This window comes from Monodelphis domestica, chromosome 4 (genome assembly GCF_027887165.1).
Source record: "Monodelphis domestica isolate mMonDom1 chromosome 4, mMonDom1.pri, whole genome shotgun sequence".
Taxonomy (NCBI): Eukaryota; Metazoa; Chordata; class Mammalia; order Didelphimorphia; family Didelphidae; genus Monodelphis; species Monodelphis domestica.
This window is the reverse complement of record NC_077230.1, coordinates 32,750,092-32,772,938: the sequence shown is the minus strand read 5'-3', so window position 1 is coordinate 32,772,938 and position 22,847 is coordinate 32,750,092. Positions and strand designations below refer to the sequence as shown.

Genomic DNA, 22,847 nt, shown 5'->3' with positions numbered 1-22,847 from the left:
TGACGCCTGCACTGTGGTCAGTGTTTTTCAACAATGGCCACCCTTGAGGAGTAGCTATCAAAGGGAAATGGATGTGCCATCCACACCATTTAGGAAGAAGCCACATTGCTGAAACCTTTTACCTTTAAAGTCCTGAGGAAAATGAGCTTCTGCCACAGGGTTAAAGGTTGGGTTTTGTCAAAAGAAGAAGGGTCTAAACTAACAAAAACAAACTTTTGCACTGTGTGATTTTGACTGAAGAGATACCAGGATCTCAAAATTTATTATCATCCTAGGATCTAAAATAAAGAGCTAGAAGAGGACTTGGAAGCAATCTAGCCCAGAACCCTTATTTTATATGTGAAGTTACTAAGGTCTTGTGTCTGCTACCTGATTTGCCCAAGGATATTATTAGGAGTAGGATTTGATCCCAGAAACCATACTTTTTCAACTGCTACATGCAGGCCCACATCAGATAGCATCCTGAAAAATTAAACTTCATTGAATTTAAAGGCTTAATGCTAAAAAATCTAGTCATGAATTTCTATAAGATTTCCAAACCTGTACTTAACAATCTTTAAATTGACATAAAACACCATTTACTAATTAAGCCCCTTCGAAATCCATTTAGAATTCAAGCAGCAATGAATTTGATCCTGTAACTATCTCTTAAACCTTAAAGACCTTTGAATATTCTTAACATCTTACAAGCTGGTAGGTTAAAAAATAATTTTTTCTATAAAGGAATTATAATACTCAGAGGTCATAAAGTTATTCCTAACATTAACTAGACAAATCCCAACTTACTGAAGAAGTTAATTTCTTTCATAGTAAAAAGATATCCAAGTCTGCTTTGGGGTGAGTTGATTAAAAAATAAGAAATATTTATTTCTCATATTTTTACTGAAATAAATATTATTTCTTCTGTTCTTTTCCCTCCAATAAGGTGAATACCAGCTATTCTATGTTTAAAAGAGTTGTCTTCAAGATGTCCTGGTGCTTTTCAAAAGTGTTTAATTGTGGGTTAGGTTATTTTGTTAGAATTAGCTCTGACTACAGTTTTTATCAGGACCTAATAAAGTTTAGACGAGAGTTATAATGCAGATATGAGGGGAAATATAACAACTGGATTTGAGGACCTACGGAGAATTTCATTGTATAAATGAAATTAGACCAGGTTGTGGAGGTCATCAATCAATTAAATTCAACAAACATTAAGGTGTTGTGCTAGATGAGGGAGGTAAAGAGTCACATCTAACAAAGGTGCTTATAATCTGATTGTGGGTGGGGAAGGATAATGTGCACATAAACAACTATGATTTAAAAAAAAGAAAGCAGTGGGTAAGGGTGAAATCTGGGCAAGATTCTGGGAAATTTGAGAGATTATTTTCAGATAGGAGGGGGCTAGAGTAAGTGCATCAGAGTTGGGCCTTGGAGGAAGGGACACTTTAGCCTCTACAATGGGCCAGGGGAGGGTGTGAGGTGTTCAAGTTCGTTCCAGGCAGAACTCTCTCCATCAGAAAATGGTCCAGTTTGCTTGTAAGAGAGTATATGAAGAGGGGAGTACTGAGGATAGCAAGGTCATCTGGAATAAAACTGAGGATCAAATAGTATATACTCCATTTACTTCTTACCTCTTTTGTAAAGAGGAGGGAAGGCATGCCACAATCAGAAGGTTGGGCAACTACTGCAGTGATAGTCTAAAGGATGGATTCAAGTGGAGATAAAATAGCGGTGGGAAGGCCAATCAAGAAACTTTTCCAACAGGGTTCAAGAGAGGTAATGAGGATCTAAACTACCCTGGGAGGGGAAAGTAGGGGACAAACTTAAGGAGGATTCCAAGAGAGAACAGTCAGAAGGTGGAGATTGATGGGATTTAGGAGATAAAGGAAAAGAAGAGTCAAAGATAGCTCCAGGGTTTTGTGTCCCTGGGGTGAATGAGATGTGATAGAGAAGGAAATACAGAATAAAAGCCTTGGAATGAGGTTGGGAGGAGGGTAGAAACAAAAATTTGGCATTCATTTGCATAGAGGTGAGAAATGATACAAGGAAGAGAAGATCCAAGAGACAGAAGGAAGAAGGCCAAGGACAGAACCACTTGAAATGAAGTGGCTGAATAACAGTTTCCATAGATACAGGTAAACTTTCCATTTATTTTAGGTTAATGAAGATCTACTTAATATAAAGCCACAATGGATGATTTGAAGCTTATTATTATCAAGACAAAAGAAAATTCATTTAAAATATATTTATCTTGAAAAGCCATAAAGACCCTAATAAAAATGAAGACTCTTTTCAAAGTTAATTGTTTTGTGCTTCTATCTAAAGCAAATCCTTGGAAAAAGCAACTTGAAAAATGTAACTTGTTTTAATTTAAAAGTCTTTTTCAAACACAATATTACTTTGTTGCCATTTAAACATCAGCATTTTACAATCTGTATAGAGGCCAGGCAATATTTTCTAATAAAAGAATAAACTATGGTTTGAGTTCTATTTCAATCATTACCTGAGGAGCTAAATTAAGTTGCGTGTAGCGCCAAACTTCAATAAGTTGAACACAAATATGAGAGCTCTAATGAAGACTGCATCTCTCAACTACTTCAAACAATTTCCCAGAATGATAATTGTCCTGGTGTACATAAGCTTCCATACGTAAGATCCTCTCTCACTTGGGGGTGGGGGTAAAGCGTGTGTCAAAGCTGAGAATTCTAACAGTATACCTATATGAACACTTTTTACCTAATATTTCCAAAATACCTCTCAAAATGAAATCACCTCTCTACCTCATTAACCTGGAGTACTAAAACAAATCCTGCTGATTCTGAATTATAGACCTAAGAAATGCAGCTGATATCCTTCCCAAATTTCTATAATCTTCAAACTTAAATGATGTGGTGAAAGAAACTTATTCTGTAATCAGCAGGTTCTTCTGGCCTCAATGACTCCTTATTAAACTCTAATCCTTTGTGCTTCACACAGGATTTCACCAGATTGGTGACTAGAAAACTCTTTTGTGATTCACCAGTATTGTTGTGGATAGGACTCTCACACACTTAAAAAAAATTAATCATAAAGAAAGAGGGAGATGAATATATGTCTAAAAATAAATAAATAAAGCAAGGGGATGTAGCAGCAGCAGACTTTAGCAAAAGTACTCACGCAGAATCTACTGGCCAGAAGTTGATCAGAGTAACAGGACTGCAAGACAAAAAAATGGGGAGGTGAAGAGAAAGGCAGAAAAACTGAGCAGCAAAATAAACAAATAATTACAGAAGGTAAAAATAAATTAAATCCATCTGACCAACATGAACAACCATGAAAAGAAGCAGCCAAAAACAAAAACAAAAACATGGAAAGGTGTGAAAATAAGATCAACCAAGCTGCTGTGTGATTGCCATTAAAGAGTTATTAAAAAAATAGAAGTAAAGTTGAAGGGAGGGTTCATGAACATCTTTACTGATTATTTTCCAAAAATTTCATATGCCAATATTTTGTTTGAAAGGAAAAATAAAATCCAGCAACAGGAAATTTATAAGAGCAACCAGATAAGACAGGAAGAAAAAAAATCTTTTTGGAATGAGGGTCTCCATTAAATATTAATTTTTCTAATTTCCAAATTGCCACATCTTTTATAAAACCTTGCAAGGCAATTATCAGAAGCAGATATATTATTCTGTTGTACATTGAGGTTAGGTCATGAGGAAAAAATGGGCTTAAAGAAGCAAGAGAAATGGCAATTGTGTTGTCAGCTTGTGTCACCCAGCTAAAATAAATCAGATGAAAGAAATGGAAAAGCAGTTAGGAAGTGAAGAGAGGTAAGCTCAAGTGTGTTTCAAATAAAGCTCAGGTTTGCCTTCACTGGTACTCACGTTTCCATGTTGTCCCCCTCTAAGACAGTTTGCACAGGCAGATACCCCATTCGTGGATGCTTCGCAAAATACCTTTTTGTTCGAAATTTGTTTTTTAGTACCTTGGCAAAGTCTCGAACATCTTCCCCTGACGTTGTCTGAAAGCAACATAAGGGTAAAATTGGATTTAACTAAACAAGAAGCATCAATTTCTCCTTATACAGCCAATGCAAAGGGCTTCCGGGTCTAGAAGCAGTCAATAGACCTAGGTGTCCAAGAGTCTGAATAAATATTTCACAAGATACTGCTCTAATTTTTAATGTTAATGAACATTTTGTCTTTATCAAAAGAATAATAATGAGGCATTACAATGCCTGCCTGGTAATCTTTCTTGAACTCCTTTCATGAAGGTGAGCCAAGTGAAAAATATAAAAGATGAGAATGATTCATACAATCTCAAAGCTGAATAGGAAGATATTTAGTTCTAATTCCCTCATGATTATCTCTGCAATAAGTAATTATCTAGCTTTTGCTTGAAACCTCTAGTGATGAGAAACTCACTACCTTCTAGGTTAATCCATTTCATTATTTGAACCATTCTAACCACTCAGAATTTTTTTCTTTTATGTTCAATTGAAAGTTGCCTTCTTGGGAAGAAGCAGAACAGGTACAATCTATCTTCCATGTGACAGCCCTCAAAATATCTAAAGAGAGGTATTGTGCCGCCCCCCCCCCCCCAGTGTCTTTTCTGCTCCAGGCTATATGCATTCTCAGATCCTGTGAGCTGAATAGACCATCTGTTTGATTCAGAATCTGAAATAAATATTCCAATGATTCCAGAGATTCTGCTTTTATCAGGCATGGATCTTTCAAACCAAATAAATTCCATTTCCATCAAAAGAATTCTGGGTTTTTCTAATGACAAGAGAACCAAGATCCAATTTGCCATTCTAAACTACTTTAAATAATAAAATATATGCATAAAAATAAATATGGTTCCTCATTTAAAGGGAATTATAGTTACAGGATTTCATCACACAATTCCTTAAATCATAGATTTTGAATAAGAACAACCAAAATCAATACTTTTAACGTTTAGCATATTATCGAAGATCAGCAATTTAAAGCCAGAAAGAACCCTTGTAATTAATATTGCAGATAAATGAGTGCACATGCACAACACATACAATACCCAATAAATTTTGGTCTCTAGTCCCATTAAGAAACACTGGCTCTCAAATCTGGGAAAATTGAAAGTAATTTGCAGACCCAAACATTACAGGTATTTCATGAACGAAAGCTCTCCTGAGTTACAGTCACATAACTTACTGGCGTGCAGTATTCCACCATGGGGTAATGCATTTTATGGCCTTTTGCGACTCGGCCAGAAAAGAAGCAGCTTTGGCAGATGTCATAGTTAAAGTGCTTTAAGCTCCTGTACCTGGTTAGGGAAGAAAGGGGGAAAAAAAAAAGATTTTCTTCAAATTTTACCTTAAAAATAACTAGTGAGGACCATGGTCTTGATAAAACTTTTTTTCTAAACCAAAACACTAAACTTAATAGTATTACAGAGGAAATACTGAAATTCCAAGAAAACTAAAATATCTCATAAAACCATTTTTATAGATGATGAAAACTGAGGTCCAGAGAGGTAGAGTTCACTCCCAGCATGGCGTGACACAAGTGTTTCAATGACAGAGCTGGGACTAGGCCCAAGGTGACTTCTAATCTGGTGTGGTTTCTATAACAGTGTCCCAGGATTCTTATATCTTATCCAAAATTCTGCACAAAGATTTTATAATCAATATATCATTCTGTGAACATATTGAAGGAATCAGTTTTTACTTCAAATTTTGGGAGTTTTGGAAATATTTTTGGTGCAGTGAAAAGTTACTGGCAAACATCCAGTCTATTAACATCAAACTAGAATTTTTAGGATACACACTTTCTATTTTTAGAGGAAACAATTCACTAAAGCAATTATTTTCCAAAAAGGTAAAGAAAAATAAAGAAATGCTAATGGCAAAAGTTAAAAGAAAACCTGTCAAAACAGGGACATACTTTAATCATGTTTTCTGACTGATTCATGACTCATCTTCCAAATAATAATTTTGCTACTTTCTACTTTTATTATACCCTCTGTTTCCCAATAGCAGACCAAACTCCAAGAAAAGGCTAAACTTGTACTAGGTTGGAATAGTTATCATTTTAAATTCTTAAGTGATGATCTTTTCCCCTTACCTACTATATTTTAAGTTGCTTTCTCAGATCAGAAGAGCTTAGTCAAATCAAGAAAACCAATTACATTTTGCAAAATGAATAGGAAAACTCAAGTGTCATTTTATTGAAAAATAACACACATCTCTTTCACACTCCAATATTCCATTTGGGAGTAAAGCAAAATGAGGATTTCTAAATGATATATTCCAATGGAGGAATGGGAGAAATGTACCACTGTTCTTTGAAGTATATATATATTTTTAAAAGCATTTCTCTTACACTTTCTTTATAAATGCTCTCTCCATATTTCTCTCTGACTGGTAGAGAAAGAAAAAGTAAGAAATGTAATGCAGTCTCCTGCTGCATCCCCACCTGAAGTCATCATTCATACCTGTCAGAAACCAGGACAAAATAAGGGTGTCTTTGTGCTAGGGCAGCCTAGCTAGGCCTTAGAAAGCTTTTGTAAAGCCTCTTGGTAAACAGCATGATATGCAGAAGGATAAATAGCAATGGTAAAAGAACACCATGAATAAAGAGCACACCAAACCACACAAAGTAGCTATTAAGGAACAAAGTGATAAAACAAGTCTAACCATAATTGAAAGGGAGTATTTACTTAGCTGTTAAGTGGATTCTGAACAGGCATACCAATATATAGCTATTTTACAACACAGTAGCTTATTCATTGCTATGGAAACCATGCTGCTGATCCAGATGTTAAAGCAGATCAACAATTTTCTGAATTAAGGAGTGAGGATTATTATCAAATAACACATTCATTTAAAGAAAGAACACACATACAAAAGGGTCAAATGGCTAGAGTTTAAAGACAGAAATTTTGCTCTTTTTAAAGCACATCAGGCTTCCAAGAGCTGTTCCTTTCCTAGCTGTGTCACCTTGGGGCAAATCACTTAACCTTTCCAGACCTTGTTTTTCTCAACTGTAAAAGAAAAGCATTACCCTAGACTCCAAGGCCCCTTTCTAGTGTTAACATTTTATTATTCATTCTCCCCCCTCCCCCCCCCCACACACACTTTGAAATAAAAGACTCTTGGTTTTCAAGTCTCAGGGTAAATTTACCATTCATTTACATACTTTATGTCCTCCTGGACAGCAATTCATTAAGATACTATCTGGGGAGGCTAATCAGGTATTTTACATTTGAAGAATAAAATTCTGTGATTAGGGGAACAAGTCCTGGTGTGAACAGTGGGGTGAAAGGAAGAAAAAAGAAATTGAGGACGCTGAACTGACATGACAGCTCTTTTACTCAGCCTGGTTTCCTGGTATTAGAACCATCTCCTGACTCTGAAATTTTGGAAAGAGGTCTTAGATTAGACTCAGGGAGGGACTCTTTTTTTGTTTTTTTTTCTTTTGTGGCTGGAATTTTTGAGACCATCTTACATTTTCTTATATATGGGTGTTGGAATTTTGTTTGGTAGTTCTAGGGGAGGAACAAATATGTGTGACTTTCTACTGAGTGAGGTTTGGAAATGAACATGGAGGAAGAAAATACCTCCATCCATATCTGATCAGTGTTGATTACATTGCCCCTGTTAAAATTCCTCTATGTCCACTTTAGTTACTAGAAAACTAACAGTTTCTGCTAGGGAAAACACAAAATCTTATGATGCCAAAACATACACTGAAAGAGAGGATTTGGGATGGGTTGGTCCTATACCTGAATCCAATGATGGGACACTCTTTACAGATGTTACACTTTGCCTGGTGCTTGGCAGTTTCTGCAGCGGCCACCCTATGTAGCACAGGCAGCCACACCATCGATTGGGGTTCCAGCCTCATCCAATCCAAGAAAAGGGCTGCTTCTATTTCTGGCTTATTGTTAGCCTGTAAGAGGAGGAGAAAAGAAGGAAGGAGAAAGGATGAGGAGAGGAAGGAAGAAGACAGTTACAGGGAAATTGTTTTTTCTTTTACAGAAGTATATACAAATAATTTTGCTTTCTCAACATAGTAACTTCCCATAAAACATATGGTAGAACAACATTTTCTCCATACATTATTTGATCAACAAATTTCTTTAGGCATTCTCTGCTACTATAAAATGGACCAAGTCAATGCTGTTTCTTCAAGGAAAGCCTTTTTAAAAAAATCCCTTACCTTTTGTCTTAAAATCCGTTCTAAGTTATCAGTTCCAAGGCAGAAGAGCATTAAAGGCTAAGCAACTGGATTAAGTGACTTGCTCAGGGTCACACAATAATCCACTGAACCACCTCATTGCCCCTAGGAAGTCTTTTCTTATATTTTCCCTCTCTTTTGCTTCCCTTCTATACTTTGTTTTTACTCCTGTGTGTAGTTAGTAGATTATAAGCCTCTTGAGGACAGAGACAAAATCATTTTTGTCCTTGTATCTGAAGTATCCATTAGTTTATTTTGGAGGGTAGGAGGAGTTCCTGGCATGGAAGTTCAGATCATATTAGTCACACATCTGTCAAGTGTCAGAAGCAAGGCTTAAATATCTAGAACTTTCTGAGTCTATATCCTCTATACCCTTTACCTTGTACAAAATATATAACTGTTTTTGTTAAAGTTAATAAATTTGTACTGCAGATACCCATGTGTGTCTTAGCCTATTTCCTACTTTTTGTGACCTATAAGTCAATTCCTCCTTATAAGCTTCCTTTTCTTCATCAATAAAATTAAGAAATTGGGAAAGAATGCTATCCACATCCAGAAAAAGAACTGTGAAAGCAGAAATGCAGAAGAAAAAATATTTCCTTAATCACATGGTTTGATATAGACTCTAAATGATCCCTCTATTGCAAATATCAATAATGTGGAAATAGGTTTTGAACAGTGATACATGTAAAACCTAGTGAAATTGCTTGTTGGCTACAGCAGGGAGGAGGGAGGAGGGGAAGAAAAGAACATGAATCATATAACCATGTCAAAGTATTCTAAATTAATTATACTAAATAATTCATTAAAATATTGGGCTACATGACCTTTAACGTCCCTAAGGTCCCTTCTAGCTCTAAAATTTATGCTTCTATATGTTAATAATGGAATCTCTACATATATTATAATTCTATGCTCAATAATGGCAACAACTCAATTTGTTGCCATTATTGTTGCAAAACCTAAATTTTATAGAAGTCCCCCAGTGTCTTTACATAGATAAACATTTTTTTGAAACTGAAATGATTTGTTTCCAGTGCACTGAGTTGATAACAGAGGCAGACAATTTACGTATTCATTAAACAGCTAAAGAAACAGATCAATGAAATGTGAAGCTTTGAACAATGAAAACTACCAGTTCTAAATGAATAATCTTATGATGAAAACCAGCCCATTACTTTTGTAATATTCTCTTCCTTCATGGAAAGTAAAATAATTCAAATGTAGCTGAATAATCAAGGGGCTACTCAAATCTGAATAAGCCAAGAGTGAGATATCCAGGATGCAACTAGGCACACCTTTATAGTATTCTAGGGCTCATTGATGATGTCTGATAAAACAGCAACATGATGTAAAAAAGCCATTTTAATTTTTTGTTATACAAAATGATAATAATATCAAGTCCTAATTTTTAAAAAATGTTTTCCAGATGACATGTTGATACAATTTTCAACAATTATTTTCTACCATTTTGAGATGCATGTTCCCTCTCCTCCTTTATACCCCTGCACCCATGCAGGCATAGGTTGTACATGTGTTGTCATACAAAACATATTTCCACATGTCATGTGTAAGAAAATGCATATCACTTAATACAAGAGAAAATCCATGGAGGAAATAAAGTGAAGAATGGCATGCTATTATTAATTATCTCCATTCAGATGACCCAGTAGTTCTTCTCTGCCAGTGGACAGCCTTTTTTCATCATGAATCCCCTCCCTGATCCTTGCATTGTTGAGCCATTCACAGACGATCATCATAAAACTATTTTTTTTTACCCTACCTATGTTTCTTCTTTATCACAGAATAAGTGGTTCACATCATACACTATTGCTGTTACTGTTACTATGGACAACAGCCTCCTGGTTCTGCTCACTTCACTTTGCATCTCTTCATAGAAGTTTTTCCAGATTTCTTTGTGTCAAGTTCTAGTTTAAAAGTATTTATTGAACACATTCTCAAAGCACTGTTACCTACTTTTAGTGCAAAATCAGTGTTTTTTTAAAAATCTAAATCCCTAAAAAAACTGAGCCAATTTCCCAAGTAATGCTGGAATTCCAGTTGCCTCATATGCCTCATTGTCTTGCTCTACTCAAAGACCTGAAGGGACAAGGAATTTGCTACCTAAAAAGGCAGCCCATTCTCTTAGGATGGAATAAACATTCCTTCAAACAAATAAGGAGACTGTAAGTATTGAAGGGTGATAAGGGTTATAAACTCCCAGGGGTGGGAATGTGGGTAGGAATTTGGAGTAGAAAACAGCTTGAATCAGAGATAAGAGATAAGCCAGAAGTTTATTCACAGTGTTTGCACAGCCTACCTGCAGTCAGGGAAGCTTATTCTTAAGAATCATATAGCTGACCAGGGCCCACTAAATGAGTTGGAAACTGCATTTCTGTAAAGAAATTTGACCCTGGGTAAAAACTGGATCTGTCTAGTATAGAGACAAAAAAGGGAGGGGGGGGGTAGTGAAGGGGGAAGGACAAGGGAACAAAAAAGGACGAGATCTGTTTCTGTTCTTGAGGGTGTTTTATGTTATATAAGTCTCTGGAAAGAAAGAACAAATAAGTCTACGTCTTTCAATGGGTGCTAGCTCACTCAATAAGTGGGTCATAGAGCAGGGGTGATGAATAAAATGGAACCAAAAATTCACATCATAAAGTATCCAAGTTGCTATCTAGAGGTTCTTACTCTAAAAGTTGGTGGGAGGCAGGGAGCAAGGGCAGAGGGCATTTAGAATACATTTGATTTTTTACAATTCTGAATGATCAGAAAGTTCCTCCCCTAAAAGTTTAAAATGACCTACAGAAGTCATTCTAAGGCGTGGAAGTTACACTAAAAAAAAAATTTGGGGATGGATGCCAAATATCTTTTTTTTTTTTTTAAACCCTTACCTTTTGTCTTGGAGTCAATACTGTGTATTGGCTCCAAGGCAGAAGAGTGGTAAGGGCTAGGCAATGGGGGTTAAGGGACTTGCCCAGGGTCACACAGCTGGGAAGTGTCTGAGGCCAGATTTGAACCTAGGACCTCCCATCTCTAGGCCTGACTCTCCATCCACTGAGCTACCCAGCTGCTCCCCCCCCCCCCCCAATATCTTTTAACTCAGTGCTTGGGTCCATTGGGAAGGAGGAAGCTTTGAGGATGCCGTCTGTTGACTGAAAAGCCTTATCCCTTTGATAGGAAACAGAAGATGCTGAGTGGTCCCTCGGTCCTTTCCAGGACTGCATCACACTACAGTAGCAAGTACCAAGATGTGCCTCCTATTGGCCAATTCAACCTCCTCTATATTTATACCAAAATAAAATGCTTCCCTCAGACTTCCAAAATGTCCTGTCCTCATTCTTCCTTCTAAAAACACATAAAACAAATCTAAGCCTTCTTTTGCAGGAATGGTTTCAGCTCCACGAGCAATATCTAAAATTGGCTTTGAATCATCCATGTTTTCTTTTCCTTAGGTTAAGAGATCCCTTATTCCTTCAATATAAGGCATGTCACATATATCCCAAAGGTGTCAAAACTAGAAATCTCCTACATAAATGAAAAGAAAGAGTTGTTTTTTTTTAATATGGGAGTTTTCTACAAATATTATCTCATTTGAACCTATAACAACACTGGAGAAATAAATGCTATTATCATCTCCATTTTACAATACTATAGAAAGTAAGGCAGATAGAGGTTAAGGGACCTATGCAGGGTCATGTAGTTGATGAAGCATCTGAGACCAGATCTGAATTCTGGCCTTCCTAATTCCTGGCTCAGAGATCTATCCACTGTGCCACCTAATGGGGGATGGCAAAACAAACTATAGTATATAAAAATAATGGAATATCCCTGTACCATAGAAAATGTTGAATATGAAGAATTCCTATGAACTGATTCAGAATGAAGTGAACAGAACCAGAAAAAAAATTTACACAATGAATAAAATACTGCAAAGGACAAAATAAGAGTGAATACTGTATAATTAGAGGAGAGAAGATATCCTTTCTTTCCAGAGGGAGTTCAGTGGTCAGCAGTGGATAGGATGCTGGATCTGGAATCAGGAAACCCTGAGTTCAAATGTGGCTTCAAACATTTACTTGCTAATGTGACCCTGCACAATTTCCCTTGACTTCTGCCTACCTCAGTTAAAAAACCTATAAAATGGGGATAATAATCCTCGTAATAAACCCCCAATTTAATAATAATTATAACAACACCAATCTCCAAGGGTTTTTTATAAGGATCACATGAGATAATATTTATAAAGTGCATGGGGGAAGTTAATAGTTGCTAATTCCTATCCCTTAAATATTCCCTTTGCAGAGATGGAGGGAGTCCCTATGACTCTGCAACACTAAACAGCAGACTTCACTGGAAAAGAATGGATTTGGTTAAAAGGGACAGATTTCTGGGTAGTGGAGGATAGAAGGATTTATTTGCGAGTGAAGATAATTCAAAACCAATGGATATCAATGTATTTTTTTAAAAACTTATAGTGGTAAAGCTTAGGCTTGGATCTGCTGATTTAAGAGTGTTGCAAAAAGATTTCAAAGCAAAATAAATTCACTTTTGCAAAAAAAAAAGCAACAAACATGGTATATCTTCCAGACGGTTTACCATTTCAGCTACTATCTTCTGGCACCATGCAAACTTGCAAATAACCATCTTAAAATCTGGTACCCAGAGCTAAACAATATTGACAGGGAAGCTATCATTTCCATTGTTCTGGGCACTAAACTTCTATTAATATATTAGCATTTAGGGCAAGTACTTTATACTCTAGTCTTATATTAAATAATTAGTTATTTAAGGTATCTTGTTCATTTTCACACAAGCTGAAGCAAAGAATAGAACTTTAGACTTAGGTGTAAGACAGGCTTGCATTCAAATTTTGTTTCAAAAACCTATTAAATGTGACTTTAACAAGCCATTTGCTCTCTCAGTCTTTCTTTATTCTATAGAATAAGGATGTTGAATTCAAATTCTCCAAAGTTCCTCTCTGCTCTAAATCTGTATTTCTAAGGTTTTAATTCCATTTCTCTTTTATCTCATATTTTTCAATAGTTTTTGGTAAGATTTTTTTTTTACAAAAAAGTTACTATGTGATATACATATATATATATTATGTATTTTACTTCTTCTCTACTAAACGCATTTATGAAATAGCACAAACATTGATTTACACTTTGGCCTACAGGTGGTAAAAGCCACCTACCTATGCTACTAGATTTGTCTGATCAAAAGAAAGATCAAAGTGACAACACTTCAGGGACACGAGTCCCCTACAGGAGCATCCTGGCTCCTAGACTATAAATTGGTATGATTGTAAGCATGATGAAATAATCCTTTCTCACATTCAGGGTAGATCAAACCTTTGCTGGCTTGGTTGTTTACAATTAGAGAAAATTCTGTTGATACAAAGATAGCTAAAAGGTTAGAAAGAATACCTATTAAAAAAAAATTAAGAAATGGACCATTAAGCCAAAGGTACAAGAGAGAAAAGAATGGCAGAAGGAGAAACTTAATCACATTTTTCAGTTATGTGACTGTCTCTTATGGAGCGGATGGTAACCAGCTGTTATATTTCTCCACTGAGGACAGAACAAGAAGAAACAGGCTTAAGTTGCAGCATGAGGAATTTCAGTTGTTATCCATAAATAATTTCCTGACACTAAAGGTTGTTAAACATTAGAATGATTTACTGAAGAGAATTGTGGAATCTTCTCAGGAGAACTAGAAGATTCCCACTTACTTCTGATGGTGCAGTTTTGTATTCTGCCCAAAGGGAAGATGGTAAACTTCTCAAAATCCAGTTTGGCATTAGGCCAACATAAAAAGATACCAACTATTCAAAACTATTTGTTGACACACAGTAATGAACTGACCCTTTGGAGATCACCTTTCTTTTTTCTTTCATTCTACTAAAATTATCTGGTAGAATATAAGACCATTTCTTTCTTTCTTTGATAGTAATAGAAATTTGAAAAACAGACATATTTTGAAGCAAGCTTAAGGGAAATGAGACCAAAAACAAAACAAAACAAAAAAAGTTAACTACTTTGAACTAAATTATGATTATTTTACAGTATATCATGAAAGAAAGGAGACATAAAAAGTCCTCCCTAAGAGAAAAATAAAGGAACCCTATTTTCTGATAAAAACAATGCAAAATATTATACTATATAATCTCCTGAGTCATGGCCTGTCCAAATTCTCAAGCCATCCAATATCCATTTTTATGGCAGAGTGTAGTGTCACTTTTACCCACATGACGACATCCAGGTTCTTTTTTTGTAGATCATTTTTGCTACATTTTTCTCCCTTCTTTCACTGAGGGGTGATGGAGAATAGGGTGACACTGTGTGTCTTTCTAAGAGCTCTGTGCCAACTGCGAATTTCAGAAAGGCCACAACTCACAAAGGGAAGGAACCACAAATTGTCACTTTTATTTAGATGGTATTTCTTCTTCTCCAGGGAGAATATCTAGACATCAAGGAAGAAGCTAAGATGGGAATGAGAAAACTTCAGGGGCCCTCCACCACACAGCTGAGAGGAAATTCTCCTCACCATTTATGATAAACCAGTAAGTTAAGAAGAGACAAATGTATTTCAATCAATCAATTTATTAAGTGTCTCTTATGTGCCAAGTACTGTGCTATACATTGGATTCTTAAAAGAATGGAACTTCTGGAGAATATAATGGAAATAATGCCAGGTCCATTATTTGATAAGCTTTGGAATCTTCCTTCAGGGTGAAGTACTATTTGGAGTCTCTCATGACATTCAATCCAATCAATCCAAATGTAGTAAAAATATGTTATGTACCACAAGGCACTATTCTAGACATCGGGAATGCAGGGACAAAATAATTAGTCTCTGATTTCAAAACTTTTATTGGGAGGGTCTATCTCTAGATCAGCACAGAAGCCCGAGCTACAAATAGTTGGAAAACTGGTGGTGGAATATTTAGCTTTGAAGTGAGGAGAAATCAGTTGGGCAGTCTTCTAATATTTTAAAGAGAAATTTAAAGTGGCACCTTGTTATATGCAGGGAGTGAAATAGCAAGGACATCTGAGACAATTTAAAACAAGACAAAATGAATATTCTGTATAATAACATAAAGGCCGAGTTTTTAGTTGAGAACAAAGGAGGAAAGAAGTAATAAAAAATAAATAACCTATTGCTAGGCTTGATATCATGCTTTGAACTACCATAAACTAAACGTCAAACCTTATTAACAAGTATACATGAATATATTGAAACTTTTTATTCAGTAGATCTCCAGTTCCCTAGAGAGAAAAATTGCTTTTATAACAATGCCTAAGCAATCTATAGCATATATTCCTCAAGATAGAATTCTATAGAAAAATATACTGAATTCAAATCATAAACCAAAATGAAATGAGCTGTTTAAACAACAATTCTAACCTTTCCTAATCATAAAAATATATAGTGTTGTATTTGTGGAAAATAGCTTTAATAAACGATAACATCCATTTCATATTTTTAGGTTTTACTGCCAGCTAACATTGTCAGTAGACAATCTAACCACTCTACAGAATGCTTCTGTAAAGGCCCAGTACTTGGAAAGATTAGCAGCATTTAAATTCATCAAAACCATTTTTGATTTAGAGCCTTCACACAGGAAGATTTAAAACTACAAGGAATTAGCTGGTCAGGGTCAGACAGTCTAGGACAGACAGCTCTCAAGTTGTTCCCTGAGCTGCAATTACATTTTCTTTAATGACCTCTAAATCCAGTAAAAGCACCAGTGGAATATTTCACATGAGAGAAATCTTCATTCATATACAACATAAAAGTAGTAACAAGGATAAGTTGTAAAGAATCTTAATGAATCTTTTCATCTAAACAGTCCCAGTTTTAATAATGATGAAATTTAGGAATAACACAAAAGCCACAAAACTGTATTCTTGAAATCTTATAAATTCAAACAAAAGGAGGCATTCCTGGTTTGGTTTAGTTTTTGAGATAGAAGGCATTTAGTTTTGCCTTTGATTTGCCCCCTTCCCTAAAATATTAAGGAAACAGGACTTTACTAAGCACTGCTCTCAAATTCCTTGCCCTTCTCCCATCGCTGATCAAACTTTGTCAAACCCCAACTCTGGATTACGCCTGTCATCTTTCCTTTTCATTCTTGCTGCTAAAAAGAGCTGGCTAAATCCAACCCAAAATTATGCTACATAATCTCCACTGGGTCCTCACTGCATCAAGGGCATCAGCCTCTCCACCTCTCAAGCTGATTCTCCTACTAGCCACAGATATTCCAAACTTTTCTGATCCTCAACCCCTCGAGCCACCCATTCTCTCTTCTGATAATCTTACCTCCTACTTTAATGAAAAAAAAAATGAGGGTTCTTTGCCTTCTCCTACCCTCATTCCAGATCTCTCAAGACATCTTCCCCCAGAATGTCCTCCTTCATCCTTGCCTCTTACGAAGAGGTGGCTTTTCCTCTCATCTAGATGAAGCCCTCTTTGGGATCCTTTGCTCCCATTCCACAAGTCTTCCCCAAAAGACTGACCATCTTCTCTGTTCTGTCTCCAGTCTTTTCCTAGCTACTTTCTTCTTAACTGCTGTCCACAAATACGTCTGTATCTCTCTGATCTTTAAAATCCCTCACTCGATCCAGACACCCCAGATACCAAAAATAAGCCATCTTTTGTCCTCTTCTCTGCTAAAGCTTCTTATTGGAATCTGAGCTCCTTGATGGTAGCATCTATGTTTTCATTTCTTCTTGGTATCCCCACTTTCTGACACTATTTACTCCTCTCTCTTCCCTTGGCTTCCCTGAATTCTGGTTCTCCTCCTACTTATATTTTTATTTTATATATATATATAATATCTTTATTTTAAAAAAGGAACTTAATGCATTTAAATGTAAATTAAGAAAGTTTAATTGGCTGAATCAGAATTTGATCATTGTTTATAATGAATCATTAAAAAAATAATTTATCAGCTGCTCGCTTTTATCAAGAGGGAGATCTGGGTAGACTGCCACAAGTCATTCCCAGTGTGCCTATCACTTTTTTTAGGTTCCTTTGCTGATTTATTATCCATCTCTCCCATCCCTTTAGCAGGAGTGTTCCTTAAGTTTTGTTTCTTCATACTCTTATTTTTCTAGACTCTTTCCCTGCATTCGGATGATCCCCAAATGTACAGACACATTGATGCTCTAGAGTCTAGAGGTTAAACACATATGTAAATGTTTAGACATGTATAGAGCCATAGAAAATTGCAGAAACAATTAAATCTCTTTACTTTTTCTCTCTACTCACACACATACAAGTTTGATAGGCAGTAATCAATATGGGATGCTTCCATGTACTTCGGACATCTTTACAAGTCTAAAAGAGAATTTAATAGCTTTCCTCCCAAACACGTTCCTCTTTCAAACTTTCTTCTGTCTGTTGACCTATGTTTTATCCTCAAAAGTCATTCCTCACCTCCTGCTTCTTTGTAATGTTCTGGTTTTGTAGCCCCCAAGCTCCAATCCTCCAGAGCTGCCAAAATAATAAACCTTCTGCACAGGATGGCAGCAAGGGGGGCACAAGGTATAATCAGGAAGACTTAAGTTCAAATCTGGCTTCAGAAACGTATTAGCTATGTGTTTCTGGACAAGTCACTCAACTCTGCCTCAGTTTCCTTGTCTGCAAAATGAACCAGAGAAGGAACTGGCAAGTGGCTTCAGTATTTTTTTTCCAAGAAAACCCCAAATGGAATCACAAAGAGTCAGACACAAAGGACAAATCTGAACAACAGCACAGCTGTGATCATTCCTCTCTTTAGTGGTTGCCACAAGCATAAAAGACAAAGTCTTCAGGCTATCCAGGCTCTTCACAATTTGGATATCATTCACCTTAATTAACTTTATGCCAAAGTAAAGTTTGGCATTCTCTCTCTTGTGGTATGCCATTCAGAAAAGACATCCACCAAGCCTAGGAGGTTTTCTGTCTTCATTTGGTCTCTTCGAATCCTTCCCTTCTCTCAAGATTCAGTTCATGCTCTGCTTTCTCCAACATACTTCTTCTTATACTTTGCCCTCTTCAATTATCTTTTATTTCCTTCTCTGTGTATCTGCCATATTTATTCCCCTAGTAAAATGTAAGTTCCATGAGGGCAGAAATGGTTTTCTTTTAACATAACAAATTTAGTCAATGCATCAAACCAAAAATTCTTTTAAATTCACTCAAAAGGAAATAATTCATTCTTTGTTTATTTTTAAAAAGCTGCATTCTAGTGTTTATAATTCGGGGACATACATGGCATTTTTTACAGTATGTTGTAATGTAGAGTTCCCATAATCTATTATCTAGTGAGATAAACTACTTTTCTCGTGTTAGGTAGGTTTGCCACTGATTACAGTTAAAAAAAAAACTTTCCCTCTCTTCCATGAATGTCATAACCATAGAATGTCAGAGTTGTGAGGAACCTTGGAAATCCTCTAATTTACTGTCTCTATGTCACAGGAAAAGGGTGCAAGACCCCGAGAGGTTAACTGACTTGTCTGAGATGTTCGTTCATTTTATTTTTATAGGTAGGTGAAACTGTAAACAGATCTCTTCAAGACTAGACAAGGACAGAACACTGGGCCTTAGAGAAGGGAGCAGGAGGGCAGGGAGGCAGGGAACACTTCTCTGCCTTAGGGAAAGAGGAGCTGACTTCATAAATCTTTCCATTCTCTAACTTGTTTTATAGAGGGGCAGAGTTCAGAACAAGTACAAGTAAATTCCCTGCTATTCAGCTGGCATGCACTAGAGGGGAGAGAGCCATGCTAAGAACTACAACTACATTTCTCTTCAACCTTGGGAAGGGGTGAAGAGAGTGGAGAACCTGCCCTTAGAAAAGACAAAGTCACTCTGGATGGAGGCAGGGAGTGTTCCCACTGGTCCAGAACAGAGTTTAGGTGAATAAACCTAAAAAACCCAATACTATTGAGGAGGAAGAAAAAGCAGTGAGACCCAGGAGGCATGCCTGAATATCTGAAACTTAACCCAGAGCTCTCTCCCCCTTAGGTTGGCTGACATTTCTCTATCGAACACAAATATCTTCTCAAATATTCCGCTCAGACACAATTTCCACAGCTAGTTATATGTGTTGCTGCTACCTCAGGAATATGCCCAGAGATTCTAAGAGTAGCCATACATCCCCAGGAGAGAAAAATTTTTTGTTTGAAATAAGGCCCAGGAGGCCAAAATCTGTCAGTGAAGGACTAGAAGAAATCTAACATTTTTCTGTCCCAAAAGCTCTCTCAGAATTTCAGGATTTCCTCTAATATTCTGAAGATAATGAGGGAAGTGGGAGGCCAAGGTTCACTATTCTAAATTTTAATAAAAAAATCTGCATTGCCAATTAAAGATAAAAATCAACCCAAATAATAACAGAAGGTGATTGTGTGGCATTCATTTGCATTTTCAAGGTCAACTATTCTGACTCTAATCTTTCTGCTATCCCTGACTAATAATAAGCTAATTAACATACTGCTCCCAAATAATAAACAATTTTAAAACATCAAACTCACTGTAGTAAAAAAAAATTGCTTATGAGTATGGCAGAAGTGTTGTAAATGTACATACAGCCACAGAGAAATTAGTCGTATTATAAATGAAAAACAGAATTTTAAGTTTGTAAATAATTTTCTCATCATGAAACACTTCATTAGAAATTAATTATCCATTCTATAGGGCAAAGCAGGGTAACAATAATAATAATAGCTAATGTTTATACAGCACTTAAAAATTGTTTTTCCATCATCATATGATTCATGTTTTCTCCCTCTCCTCTCTGGAAGTTGACAAGTAATTCCACTGAGTTATACATAAATTATGTAGCACTTTTAAAATTTGTAAAGCACTTCATGAATATTATCTCATTTTATCCTTATACCAACCCTGTTAAAAGTAGTGTAGCTGGATCAGGGATCAGTTTATTATGCTGGATTTGAATTCAAATATTCCTGTCTTCAGGTTCAGCACTCTATCTACTGAACTAGTTGGATGCCTAATAAAAAGCGTTTTTAAAAAAGATGCCTGATTCTGAACTTCTCATTTCGAATCCTAAAGTAAATATGAAAATGATAAACTGATGCTCAACTATCTAAACATTTAATTAATTAACGACTGTTATTCACCATCTGAGAAGCCTTGAAAAGGAAATGGAACTACAAAGCTATTTTATTAATGAGAGAAAGGAAGCATGAAAACTGAGATAAGGAATACAGTCTAAGAGATTGAGACAACTCATAGAAGAATCAGGACTTCATAAACTCTCTAAAACTCCAACGGAGCACCAACATGGTGCAGTGGATAAGAGCACCAGTCCTGGAATCGGGAAGATCCAAGTTCAAATCCAACCTTAGACACTTAGTAGGTATGTGACCTGGGGAGGGCACTTAACCTTGTTTGCTTGAGTTTCCTCATCTATAAAATAAGCCAGAGAAGGAAATGGCAAACTATTCTAGTATCCTTGCCAAGAAAACTCCAAATGGAACCATGAAGAGTTGGACATGGCTGAAATGACTGAATTAAAAAAAAAATCCTAATGAGGAAGTAATTCCAGTGATAATTTATTTTCACAAGGAAATTATTTAAATTATCAATGCAGAACTTTAAAATCTTAATTTTAATAAGACAAGTACAATACTTAGAATAGTATCCTTAGATGGACTTGTGATATAGATCAGATATTCTAGAATGATTTACTATTTCTCTACTAAAATAATGTATATTACACTCCTCCAATAGTTTATATCGAAATTCCTCTTCAAATTTGTTTTCTCTTTTCTTCAAGATTGACAAGGCTATGGAAAGATGATCATTTCTACAATCTGAACATAAATATTCAGATGACAGATGAAGAAGCGTCCTTTTCATTGTGTATGTATGAATGCAAAAAGAAGTAGAAAGGAGATGTAAAAAAAATACAAATAAAGATTTATACACAGAGATTTCTTTAGGTGGAACATAATGAATATGAATTGATACCCTTGACAATGCTTAAACAATAAAGCCTATAAAAATGTTTATAGGAAAATAAAAGCCAGAGTCACAGAAGAAAACCCACTTCTCCCATCAGTATCAAGGAAATATTCTGGCACAGGACTTTCCAAATCTTATTTAAAAGAATTTAATGATACACTGGAAGAAGAAATAAAGAAAAGGGGAGAGATTCTGAAAATTCAAGCCTATCAATTTGACATCATTCTTTAACAACATTTTAATATGCATTATTTGGCAGATGATGACAGACCCTTAGGAAAAGGTGTTTTGGCTAGGAATTAGAAAGATTTCACTAAGATCAAATTTTGAAAAAATACTCTAATAACCCTGCCTAAAATTACTCTGATTATTGTAGAGAAAGGCCCCAGTTTAAGGTGTCCATGTATATTAGTTATTTGTAATTCTGAAGTCATTACTAACAAAACAATAACATATATGGTGGTTGGGATCCCATGGCTAGCTCACTTTTTGTAAGTTCTGAAATTTTATGCTCTGTACTAATAGAAAATTTAACCATCCTGTATAACAAAGTTGCAATTTTAAAATATATATTTAAAATTTCAGTGTGCAATCCTAGGAACATCTCTGTCCTAAAGGGCAGGGCTCCAAGATACTCTGTGGATCCTCTTTTTCTTTCTATTGTTCCCTTGGTGACTTCATCAGCTCCTATAGGTTTAATTACCATATCTAGATAACTCATACTTCTATATATCAGGCCCCCTTTTGACTTTTGGGGGGGTGGGGAGAACTTTTACCTTCTGTCTTAGAATCAATACTAAGTATTGATTTCAAGAGAGAAGAGAGCTTTTGTAAAGGGTAGGCAAAATGGGGTTAAGTGACTTGCCCAGGGTCATACTGCTAGGAAGTGCCTGAGGCCATATATGAATCTAGGACTTCCCTTTCCACTCTTTCTCAATCCATTCTTCTACTTAGCTTCCTCTCTCCCTTGATTTTCCATTCTGTATCCATCATCAATTGCTTATCAGACATTTCAAACATCTCAACAGAACTCATTCTCCAAACCAATCCACCTTCTATACTTCCCTCTTTCCATTGCTGGCATGCTTAATCTTCCAATCTTCGAGGTCCATATCCTGAGAGTCATCCTCAATTCCTCACATTGTCTCTCCCCTCCCCGTGTCTTAGCATTTGCCAGATCTTGCGGTTTCCACCTTCACTTGTGACAGATCCAATCCCTCTCCTCTATTCACCATGCTCCTCTCGGTCTTTTATCAATTTCTATGTCAATTTCTACTAGTCCATCCCCCTCATTGGTCTCTCTGCCTCAAGCCCCGCCTTCTCCACCACTGCAATAGGGAATTTTCCTAAAGCACAGACCTAAACAATGTCAATCCCTTACTCAAAATACAATGGATTTACATTGCCTCTGAATCAAATAGAAACTACTTTGTTTGGTTTTTACTGCACTGTATAATTTAGCCCAATACACTTTTTCCAGCCTCAGTGAACAATGTTTCTGAATCTGCTGCAAACTGAAACCCACCTACACTGGCCTGTCCATCCCTTACCCATTGCTCTCCTTTCTCCTAGTGCCATATCTGCACCAGCTATCTGCCCCTCCCAATTGGAATATATCCTTTCTTTCCCTCTCTCCACCTGACAGAATCCTTCCTTTCCTTCAATGTTCAAGCATACATTCTACGGGAA

The 22,847-nt window shown here is 36.2% G+C and overlaps 1 protein-coding gene across 14 annotated transcripts in view; it reads right to left on the bottom strand.

Annotated features, from left to right (window-relative positions):
* Nucleotides 1-22,847, bottom strand: part of DMD (dystrophin) — a 2,399,796-nt gene that overhangs the window by 53,189 nt on the left and 2,323,760 nt on the right. For all 14 annotated transcript variants that reach the window (XM_007493357.3, XM_056797113.1, XM_056797114.1 and 11 more), the window contains 4 exons: nucleotides 7,729-7,895; nucleotides 5,157-5,268; nucleotides 3,849-3,985; nucleotides 3,139-3,177 (listed from right to left, as the gene is read on the bottom strand). In XM_007493357.3, coding sequence (XP_007493419.2) covers nucleotides 3,139-3,177; nucleotides 3,849-3,985; nucleotides 5,157-5,268; nucleotides 7,729-7,895 — 455 coding nt within the window. The remainder of the gene's footprint in view (nucleotides 1-3,138; nucleotides 3,178-3,848; nucleotides 3,986-5,156; nucleotides 5,269-7,728; nucleotides 7,896-22,847) is intronic.